At 32.6% G+C, this 12234-nt stretch overlaps 2 protein-coding genes across 2 annotated transcripts in view; both read right to left on the reverse strand.

The window, feature by feature from the left end:
- Window positions 1-1242, reverse strand: part of LOC143043682 (receptor-type tyrosine-protein phosphatase epsilon-like) — a 28352-nt gene extending 27110 nt beyond the window's left edge. The window contains exon 1 of the mRNA XM_076216058.1: window positions 1143-1242. Coding sequence (XP_076072173.1) covers window positions 1143-1224 — 82 coding nt within the window. The 5' untranslated portion in view covers window positions 1225-1242. The remainder of the gene's footprint in view (window positions 1-1142) is intronic.
- On the reverse strand, window positions 1241-9113 carry LOC143044685 (uncharacterized). Its single transcript, XM_076217162.1, has 6 exons — window positions 9035-9113; window positions 6633-6851; window positions 5967-6182; window positions 5040-5237; window positions 1692-1829; window positions 1241-1302 (listed from the first exon to the last, which is right to left on the reverse strand). Exons 1-6 carry the CDS (start codon window positions 9087-9089, stop codon window positions 1241-1243), a joined length of 888 nt encoding a protein of 295 aa, XP_076073277.1. The 5' UTR covers window positions 9090-9113.
- Window positions 9114-12234: the final 3121 nt, after the last annotated feature.

Consider the following 12234-nt stretch of genomic DNA (forward strand, 5'->3'; position numbering starts at 1 on the left):
CTCGTAAATCAATGTAAGATGTACTAGCTAATAAAATGAAATTAATGACATAGTCAACATGGATTTCCTTATACTTAGAGTTTTTTTTATATCAGCAATGAAGTAATTTTCACTTACCGAAACCATAACATTCATAACAATGCCAAAAACCACGTTCTACTTTTGGGGTAAATAGTATTAGTTCTGTCATGTCATGCTGTCCTGTTAGTGTTATATTTAACATTGCCATACAGGGTGAGGTTTGGCTAGCCACAAAACCAGGTTCGACCCACAATTGTTTCTTAAAATGACCTGTACCAAGTCACAAAAATGGCAGTTGTAATCTTATAGTTCGTTTCTATGTGCATTATCGTATCGTTTGTTTTTTTGTTGGACTTTTGTGTTTCTGTTGTTTTGTTGTTTTCCTCTTATAGTTGATGTGTTTCCCTCGGATTTAGTTTGTAACCCGGATTTGTTTTCTCTCAATCGATTTATGATTTTCGAACAGGCTGTTGCATTTATTTAGATAAGTTCCTTAATTAAACTAAGTAGAAAAACGTTGTTATTTCGAGATGACTTTGTATAATAGATATAAATTGTTGTTAGGGAAAAGTAGTCTCCAATACCCATGATCTTAAATAAATTGCAGGATCATTAAAAAAAACTTGCTATGATGAATTGGGGGGAGGGGAACATATGAGTTACAGAATAAAAAAAAACTGAAAATAATTCCTCTGTCAATATTAAAAGCCTTAATTATGAACAACATTGCAAACGATTATAATAATTACATCTGTTTAAAATGATTTGTCCAACCTTTTTTAAATTGAATGCATGATAGTAACAGTATTTGTATAGTTTAACTTGTATACAATTGATTAACCATCGAATTTTATATGCCAGTTCGATGTTTGGTATTGTGTTGTAAGGCTTCTTTTATTATATAAATTAATCAACATTAGTTTTTTCAATTTCACACACTACTGAGGAGACCACAACGTTCGAAATGCTCATCTTGTTAAATTGGTACCTTTATACTATTCAATGACATCCGAGCGTAAAACGGTCATAAACACTCTGTATCTTTTTTTCTGAAATAAATCACTATTTCGTTGGTGAATTGATCAGGTAAATGTACAATTTTGATTTTGCAATCTACATACCTTGTTTGCAATATTTCTCGTATTTATATCCAGGGTTACAGACCGTTATGTTTTCACATAAACCATCGACATGATTACACATATTCGAAATACACCCATTACAAAATACACCCATTACAAAACTTTGAACAGAGTATTCCAAATTGACCATTAGGACATTCTGAAAAATGGTTAAAACATAAACTCTGTACATATATAATAAGAACAGTATTTGCTCAAAACATGGTACTAAATTTCAAAGTAAAGTATACTTCAAATAAAAATGTGTTTTTTTTTACACATATGTTTTCTGCAAAGATTACTTTGAAATAAATTTTGCAATTACCTTAAATGAAATAAATTACTTGGACTGCATATATCTTCAATAATGAAATAATGCATTATGATTGAATCGCCTCATAGAATAATTAGTGAAATATTGATCATAACGGATGTCCATTAATACTTACATTTATAGACAATGTCATATAATGCATTCATCTCATTATCATAAGTTATGGTTTTAAGTAATACAAAAATTGAATACTTGATCGGAAAAAAGAAACATACTTTGTGAACAATTGAATCCCAGCCATCCATTATTGCATCCACTGATGCATTCTCCAGTCACATGATTACATGGTGGATTCAAACAGTTTTCTGAACATTCCTCAAGACAGTCTTTACCATATCTACCAGTACTACATGCTGCAATATACAGTCGTACTTTTATAATACCAATATGTGGATATAATACCCTTTACCTTAATACTTTTTGTAAAAGTATATATATAAACAAAGCATGTGTATGTGAACATAACATGTTTTTTTATTTTTCTACCCTGTATACCACATTGCCTCACATTCTCATTAAGAAAAAAATCACCCACCTAATTAAATGGGCATTTAAGAAGTCAGAATGTGAATATATATGTTCAAACTCTTTTAGGTCATTTTTTAGTAGCAATAAACAAAAAACTATGTCAATTGGGCATGCTTTGATACTATATATGCCCTTGAATTTTTACTAGATAACATTTTTGTTCGCTTTGGAGATTCCGTATATCGTCAGGTTATCGGAATTCCGTTGGGAACTAACTGTGCACCACTTATTGCGGACCTGTTTTTGTATGGCTATGAGTTACAATTTATGACAAAAATCAGCAAAGACCCATCTAAACAACATCTGATAAACAAATTTAATAATACTTTTAGATATTTGGATGACATTTTGGCTCTCAATAATGACGATTTCAGTATGTATACTAAAGAAATTTATCCTGTTGAACTTACTTTAAATAAAGCTAATACTAACAATGACCACTGCCCTTTCCTCGATCTTGATATCTATATCACTAACGGAAAGCTTGATACTAAAATTTATGATAAAAGAGTTGATTTTTCATTTCCTATCGTTAATTATCTATTTTTAGATGGTGACGTTTTCTTGTCACCATCTTACGGTGTTTATATATCTCAACTTGTACGATTCGCTCGTGTATGTACCAATGTTTTAGATTTTAACGAGAGAAATTTATGTATTACTGAAAAATTATTACACCAGGGTTTTCGATATCACAAACTAGTCAAAACGTTTACTAAATGTTATCATCGATATAAGGACATCATTCGTAAATATAGCTCAACATGCAGACTTCTTATACGTTTAGGTATTTCACATGCATTTTTTATGGAAATATTCTTTATAAAGCACAAAAATGTCAGTATTCACCACAGAAACTAACAAAACCTTTAAATAGACTTATTAAGAAGGGATATAGTTGCGATACAGTTGTCAGGTCATTAAAGATTGCATATTTTGGCGTTAATATTGATTCACTTATAGGGTCTTTGCATCGGAAATAAACACATTTATTTAAAAACCAGTTGTTGGCATGACACGGGTTATGTTCTTCTCATATATGTTATGATGGTATGATACTAAACCCCTAACGGGAAGGATTGTGCCTGATATCTTTTAATCAGTTTAATTGAAGTCTGGAACTGGCATGTCAGTTAACTGCTAGTAGTCTGTTGTTATTTATGTATAATTGTCATTTTGTTTATTTTCTTTGGTTACATCTTCTGACATCAGACTCGGACTTCTTTTGAATTGAATTTTAAATGTACGTATTGTTATGCGTTTACTTTTCTACATTGGCTAGAGGTATAGGGGGGGGGGGTTGAGATCTGATAAACATTTTTAACCCCGCCGCATTTTTCCGCCTGTCCCAAGTCAGGAGCCTCTGGTCTTTGTTAGTCTTGTATTATTTTAATTTTAGTTTCTTGTGTACAATTTGGAAATTAGTATGGCGTTCATTATCAATGAACTAGTATATATATGTTTAGGGGCCAGCTGAAGGACGCCCGCGGGTGCGGGAATTTTTCGATATATTGAAGACCTGTTTGTGACCTTCTGCTGTTGTTTTTGCTATGGTCGGGCTGTTGTCTCTTTGATACATCCCCCATTTCCATTCTCAATTTAATAATATGAAAAATTATATGAAATGTCCATACCATCATCCATCTTTCATTTTTGTTGTTTTGATGCCACTTTTAAGCCCTGCTTTAATGCTAACTCGTGGCGGCCAGTTTTTTTTTCTTGAAGGGAGCCGGATTCCCCGGAGAAAACTACCCAGTACCTTCGATAGAAAAACTAACAATCCTATTCAATTAAGATGAGAGTCGAGTGCACCCGCATGAGCGGGGTTCGAACTTACAACCTCAGTGTTGACTGGCTAGTGATTTTAGTAATAACTTCTTAGATAAAGAAAGGCAACAGTAGTATACCGCTGTTCAAAACTCATAAATCCATGGACAAAAACAAAATCGGGGTAACAAACTAAACCCGAGGGAAACGCATAAAATATAAGAGGAGAACAACGACATAACACTAAAATGTAACACACACAGAAACGGACCGAGCATCAGACAAAATCCCACGAGAATAACAAATATAACATCAAAACCAAATACATGAATTTGGGATAGACAAGTACCGTGACACGTCTTATCGCAATGTGAATTCACAATCAAAATAAAGAGAAAACAAACGACGCAACGTTAAAATGTAACACACACAGAAACGAACTATAATAGAACACTCGGCCACCAATCCAACATTTTGAATATTGTAGATTCTTAAAAAGAGTATGAAATAAGAGACTTTTTATTGTATGTAACCATGGTAAAATCGAGGTTGAATTTCATTGTATTATGAAATGTCCAAAATATGATAAAATAAGAAAATTGTATATTAAAATGTCGATGCCACTGCTGGTGGACGTGTTTGTGTTGACATGAATATCAATATTATGTTGTTTTTTTTTTGTTTTGTTTTTTTATATATTTCCCGTTTCATGCCTTTACAAAAGTTTGAATTTTTCCAAAAACCAAGGATTTTCTTATCCCAGAAATAGATTACCTTAGCCGTATTTGGCACAACTTTTTGACAATTTTGTATCCTCAATGATCAAATTTGTACTTGTTTGGCTTTATAAATATGTTGATATGAGCGTCACTGATGAGTCTTATGTAGACGAAAATCGCGTCTGGCGTTCAAAATTATAATCCTGGTACTTTGATAACTATTATCATACAAATGCATCTGTATTTAAATTAGTTCAGTTATTGTCATCAAATAATGATTTTTAGAATTGTCTAATTTAATAAATATTTGAAAAACGCCATACATTTTCAGGACAATCCTTTGAATGATGTATGCTCTGTAGCCTTACCTACGATTGTATTGAAACTGTTTTGTAATGATATACGTATAGATTTATGATATACTTATAAGCTGAATTGCTTCCAATTTGAAATCAACTATTAAACTATTAAAACAAGGTGTTTGTTACTTTTGAGTTTCGTACAAATTTTGCTAGTTTGTATATTATGATTATAGAAAACAATACTTACATTTGTTACAATGGGTTCCGGTCCACCCTGTCTTACAACCGTCGATACAAATTGCACTATCTGTTTTACAATTACCATTTAAACAGTTCCCAATACATCCCAGTACACAAGAACCATTTCCAGGGTAGCAATGACGCTCTACACAATGTTCGTCACAAGGTGTTTCACAATTAATTCCCCAAAAGGTCTTTTGACAACCTGAAGAGAACCATATTTTGTATGATCATTGTGGTTAATTGAAACTTTTTTTAATACTTCACAATGATATATGTTTTAATAGAACAAAACTGAAGTAAAATATATTAGTGAAACTCGTTTACTGGTTATTAAATATCATCACTAACACTTTTTAAAATTTATTTTTTACCTAATGACCAAGATTTTATGTGGAAAGGATAATCAGATAAACAGGAATAACATAAATGTAGTTCAAATCGAGAAGATCACGAAGTTCAATTATATTTTGACTATTTTACTAATGATGCCTGTTTTGTTTACGCATCGTTGTAAAAATAACGAAATTTGATGCGACTGTCATCAAAGTCAGAGGTTTAACGCTATCAAACCAGGTTCAAACCACCATTTTCTTACTTTTGAAAATGTCTGTATTAAGTGAGAAATATGACAGTTGTTGTCCATTCGTTTGATGTGTTTTATCCTTTGATTTTGCCACTTCATTAGGGACTTTCCGTTTTGAATTTTCCTCGGAGTTCAGTTTTTTTTGTGATTTTCCTTTTTTTATATGAATTTATAGTTTTGTTTTAAATTTAGCTAAATGCTTCCTTTTGCTAACTTGAAGTTTGCTTATATCAAATAGTCTGTGAAGAAATGAGACAATCGACCAACATATAAAGTATAGCCACGCATAAATAACGCGACATCGTAAGAGGAAGTTAATGATACATGTCTATATGATATTATGCCCACCATTAATGGCAACGTAACATAACTCTACAATCGGTCCCTGTTTGTCATCGCCATAAGTATCATAATAAATGACATATTTTCCAAGATGATTACATGGGATCGTCTGAGTGATGTTTGGATATCCAGGATCAGGATCTTCATAACATAAATAGCCGTCGGGTGGAATAGTTGCTGTGTTGGTAACATATAATTTGAATCCATCCATCCGATAAGCGACTGAAATAGTAATTCATCATAATTGTAAACGTAAGAAAACTTATAAACACCACCATTGTCATTTCAGACGTACACGAAGAATGCAACTGTATGGTTAACCAAAAATGAAGCTGTATTTACTGGTCGAAGTGTATCCAAATTGTTGCCGGTTGTTCTGTTCACAAATGAAAAAATGAATTATTTGGGTCAATTGAACAATCCTTTTTTTCCCGTAATACCGGTACGTACCAAAAGATAATTTGCATAGGACCGTACACGTTACAGGATAAATTGTTTTGGTTTGGCTTTACGGAGTTCAAATAAACAAGTCTGTATACATAGTCAATGTTACAATAAAGTTGATAATCTCCCAAAGTTATTTTAATTGAAAAAAGTCTAGAATATTTAAATATAAAGAGTATTCAATCTATAATTAACTTGTACAATGTACATCTTGTGTATAATACTTACAACCTACTCTGTAATAAATAATAATGTCTGTGATGTATGCAGAATCGAAGGATAACTCAAACATCCACCAAGCCGGTGTAGTACTGCCCGAAGGATATGTGTGTGAACAAATATGCCTTGAAAAACTATTTGAAATAGGTGGGTTTATAGCATATCGTGGTTTAAATCCCCACCGATAAGACGAACTTTGCGTAGCTGTGCCTGTTGGTGTAAGGTTATCTGTGAAATGCACAAAAAAGATCACAAACGTGTATTTACAGTAAACAAATGATTAATTTGATATCTATAATTTTCTAATTTCAGAACATATTCAATCTTAGAAGAACATATACCGGTAGAAATGTTTAAATGGCAGGTAATTATTTAGGTTTAATATATTCTAAATTTTTACTTTAATCATATCTGACCTGGTAAGTGCTCCTGCATTTTTTTTATTCATATATCTTAGGAACGAACAGAAAATTTAGAATATTAGCAAGCAAGTTGTAAATATAGGACATTAAAGTAAACAGGAGTAAAGCGTTAGTTTATTTTGAAATCCATACCTGTCAATTATTTTATTGTGAATAGAAATGCAGATATGTCAGACACCAAACCGGTTAAAAAAAACGAAGGCGAGCTGAGATTTTGGAAAACTAGCCCTACGACACGTTTCATTTTTTTTTGTCCCAAGTAAGAGACTGTGTCATTAGTTGTGTTTTCTTATATACAGTCCGCCAAAAGTTAAGCACAACCTATTTTGCTTGCATCGATCTAAAAAAAACCACCAGTTTATCCTCGAAAAAGAGAAAATATTCATGTAGCAATTTTGCTAATAAACGAACCATACACTTAAGTCTGGTCACTTATGCAAAATCTTTGCATTTGAATTTTGTGTTCATAAAAATAATGAAAATTACATAAACGAACCATACACTTAAGTCTGGTCACTTATGCAAAATCTTTGCATTTGAATTTTGTGTTCATAAAAATAATGAAAATTACATAAATCTGATGGAATTTAAGTTCAAATTTAATTGTGATTTTGTTTTTTTGCAACTGTTAATCACCCAATATCATTAAATGTCTCTATAATTATTTTTTGGTATATTCGGCAAATTTAATTTCAATATTTGAGTCAACAGAATATGTAACCACCTCTCTTCCGATACAGTTCCATAACACTGCGTCTCATACTCTTAACTTTAGTTGAGCAAATTCATTCCATTCATAAACAATTGGCCCGCTTAAAAATATTGCAAAGTTGGATCTTAACGATTTAGATTTATGTAAATGGCATTCCAGACATGTTCATTGGGTTCATGTCTGGAGACTTTGAAGGCCAAAAGACAGTGCCAATGGCTTTTTGCTCTTTGTACTCGTCACAATCCTTGCCCTGTGTGGTCTAGCGTTGTTGTCCATGTACAATGGTCTTCACGCAAGTGGCGGATTATCAAAATGAGAGACTACAATGTTTCTAAGAACCAAATCCCTGTATGTCTGTATGTTTCCCTGCAAAATATGCATACCCAGCTTACACCAGTATGAGTATAAACCCATATTGCAACACCACCGGCAACGAATGTGAAAATGCAGTTTTGGTCATATTTTTTCCGTCGCCAAACTCGTATTCTGCCCTCTATTGGTTGTAAAAGAAACTGACTCTAATCTGACCAATGAACATTTTGACAGCTTCTCGTGTTCCAGCGTTGATGGTCATTAGCCTTTTGAAACCTGATCATACGGTATCAGACTGTATGGAAATGTCTCTTGACAACAAAACGTGCACCAATGTTTCCTCTATGAATTCGACAGATCAATGATCGAAACACTAACCCGACTACCTGGAGGACAGAAGTGTCTACGTTCTGTGGTAGGAGTAGATTGATTGGATTTAGCACTACCAATTAGCAGTCTGTCATCACAATAGTTGTTGAACGGGGTCTTCTGGATCTTCGTCTTCCATTAACAGAACCTGTGGTAACATGACGTTGTAAAAATCTGACAATGACGATGTGATAAAGATTGAAATGGTAACCTATGCTTCTAGTGTTCCTACCGGCATTTAATAAATCAATCGCTTGACAACGTTCAGACACGGGTGGTGCTTAACTTTTGGAAGATTGCATGTTTTAAAGTTTTCGTTATATATAGGATTATGATTTGATTGCAGATCTTTGATTGAATAAGGACGATTAAGATATTGTCTTTTGTCTAAAGCTAAATTTTGCCCTTACCAGGTATTTTCATTTGTGTTGTCTTTATTTTGCTTATGTATTCAACTTGTACATGTCTTTTGTTTATTCAAATATATCATGAATTATCAATAAGCTGCAAGTAGAAAGCTTCTTCTAACATGGAAGATAAATGAATTCAGGTGAATAATTAGAAATAATACATTGCATCTGGTAGTATTAACTTACGTTGTGCTGTAACAGTTAACATAACAGAGGTCTGGATTATCAAACCAAATAACATTTCAGCTTTATTTTCTTCCAAGAATATACAAGTGAAGCTATTTCTTGCTGAAATCAACAAAGAGGTCTGATAAATATTGTATAAAACAGTTCTTTAAAATGTTAATGTACTTGAACTAAAGTACACTATTATAATTACATATATAATACAATTTTAGTTAATGAGACTATCTATCCAAGCCACAATGTATAAAACGTACACAATTACAGGTCAAAGTACGGAATTCAACACGGAGCCTAAACTTACACCGGGCAGAAAGGTATAAAGTGCTTACAAGAGGGACAAAAGATATCACAGGGAGTGTCAAACTCATAGATTGAAAATAAACTGACAACGCCATGGCTAAAAATAAAAAGACAAACATACAAATTATAGTATAGAAGACACAACATAGAAAACAGAAGACTAAGCAACATGAACCAAACTAATAACAGAGGAGGGGTGTGTGTGATCTCAAGTGCTCCGGATGGGTAAGCAGATCCTGCTCCACATGTGGCACCCGTCATGTTACTTATGGTATTATATATCCGTTAAATAGTTTAACTCAGTAGGTCACATTCGTAAAAAGGGATAGGTATTATAGTTAGGACATAAGGAACATATCTGATATGATGTGTGAAACGGTTATTCCATAACGGTCAACCAACTCGAGATGGCGTCTGTAAAATTTACAAATGACAAAATTAAAAAAAAATTACAGACTTCACCAGTTGGAACTATTGGTTTAATAGCTTCCTTGTGAGTAGATACCCTCAATCAAGAAAATCATGATAGGAAATATCGTACCAATTAGAAGATTTATACTCTGCATGCAGGTGCTGCTTGAATGTTGCTACACAGAAATGGAAAGTTTGCATTTGGGAAGCTGAAATCATCTAGTTTGTCGTAAAGTTTTATTTTCAACCGACCCTCATTGTCAATTTCTAGCTGTAAGTTATAAGGCAGACTTTAATGTATCTGTAGTATCCTTAATATCTAGTTCAATGGGATGTATTCGTTTGACATAGTCACCAAGTTTTGTATTAATTAGTGAGAGAACATTATATTTATTCTTTATACGACTAGTGTTAAACAAATTAAACAAGTCCATGTATATATGTTACAAGGAATTTGTAAAAAATCAGGGATTTTTTAAAATCACTGGACTTATCAGTGATTTTGTAAAATCACTTACAGTTTCAGTGGTTTTGTAAAATCCCTGAAATTGTGAGGGATTTTACAAAATCACTGAAAATAGAGCTAGGGATTTGGTAAAATCCCTGATTACAATTAAGTTCAACTAGTTATTATAAATGTGTTTTTCCTTATATGAAAATAGACAAATGATCACTAATGATTTTGAAATTTATTTGTTTAATAAACACAATGAGCTAGAACTAGTGTTTTATTATTTTGGTTTTCCCTCGCCGTGATTGGGTTCGAATCCCGACGAGGGAAGAACAAAAAAATTGCGAAAGCAAATTTACAGATGTTACATTGTTGGGTTGATGTTTAGACGAGTTGTGCGTATATACAGAATGTACACAGCCATGTATCAACATCACTGCTGTTGATCCAATGGAGAAATCTGTTGCAGATTTGCAACTGATTTAGACGTACTTATAAATATAATTATTTCTGTGACTGTATCTTACATTAATTTTGGAGGATCCTTTACTATAAATAATTTAGCTGATCTGTAAAAATAACATCTTCATGCCTTATATATCATGAACTGTAGTACGACGCTAAATTAAAACTGACGTGGAAAGGTAACACCCGGCCACCGAAATTTCATTTTCATTTCAGGTTGTCGTGTGGTCTAGCGCGCCGGTTACAGTGCAGGCGATTTGGTGTCACGATAACTCAGTAGCATGTGTTTGAATCCCGGCGAGAGAAGAACAAAAAATTGCGAAAGCAGATTTACAGATCTAACATTGTTGGGTTGATGTTTAGACGAGTGGTAAATAAATATATACATATATAAAACGAGAAACTAGAAACAATATGAATGGAATGACTGTAAGATTAGCATGTCCGCCTTATCATTTTGATAATCTACTGTGAATGTAACGTACGGGACATTTTATTGTAAAGACTTTCAACATCAAATTGAATCATGATTAGTAATATATGACATTCCGTTGTGGAATTTTCCCCTTAATGAAAATATTAAAAAACCCAATCATTTTTTATATTAATAAATAAATATCAGTAACTAATATATGAATCCTTAACATGCGGAACTGTAATTTAAGGTCCGAAATTTCCGTAAAAGTCCTTATGTCAAGACTATTGTTGTTTTACCACAAATGGAATGATAATGACTTTGGCTTTGTGAATGATGTCATCCTGATTATTTAGAAATACGATTTAGTAGGTCATATTGAAAAACGAATATTGACAAGTTACTGTCCTGTGCAGAAGCAATGGAAATCATAGTTAAAAAACGTGTATATGAGTATGAAGAGAACGTTCTTAAACAACGCCTAGACAGTGACAATAACTTTGAATATTTTAAACTTATTCATAATTCATATTTAACCACACCGTGCTTTGACAATATCGCGCCAGTATCCATCTTTGAACTTTTAAGCAAAATTTATCATATCTCTGTGCGCCCTGGTTAGACCAAGCGAACCTGATGCTGAGTTACTGTTACAAATGTATGTCATAAGTGTGGTTTTTTCTATAACAATGCAATTGTGCACATTTTAATACAATGTTGTAGTGTAGCGTCTACAAGAGACTTGTTTTGGATAGATATGATTAATATTGGACCCATTGAGTTTAGCGCAACGCTCCATGCTATGGAAGATATATACTTGACACTAACTCTGCTATCATGTAATAGTGACAAATGTTTCATTCTTGAAAAATCAGATGCAGACAGTTTCACCCACTCTGGTGTAAAATTTATATATAGGTTATGTAAGGAATATGACAGTTAACTTGATATTTATTACAACTGAAATATCTTAAAAGACATTTTTTCGATTCATCTGAACATTTACTTGTCTATTCTATTTAATCAATGATCTATTTTATTATCTATTAATATAAATATTTATTTATTCTTTATTTTATTCAAATCGTTTATTTAAATTCTCATTATTAACACTCTGTATTATACCACATTTTGTTTATGTTCTTGTATATCCATACT

Source organism: Mytilus galloprovincialis, chromosome 1 (genome assembly GCF_965363235.1).
Source record: "Mytilus galloprovincialis chromosome 1, xbMytGall1.hap1.1, whole genome shotgun sequence".
Lineage (NCBI taxonomy): Eukaryota > Metazoa > Mollusca > Bivalvia > Mytilida > Mytilidae > Mytilus > Mytilus galloprovincialis.

Coding starts and splice junctions, on each gene's coding strand:
- LOC143044685 (XM_076217162.1), bottom strand. CDS start 9,089: ATGTTATTTGGTTTGATAATCCAGACCTCTGTTATGTTAACTGTTACA. Junction 6,852..9,034: donor GTTAACTGTTACAGCACAAC/GTAAGTTAATAC, acceptor TGCATTTCACAG/ATAACCTTACACCAACAGGC. Junction 6,183..6,632: donor TATTTATTACAGAGTAGGTT/GTAAGTATTATA, acceptor TTACTATTTCAG/TCGCTTATCGGATGGATGGA.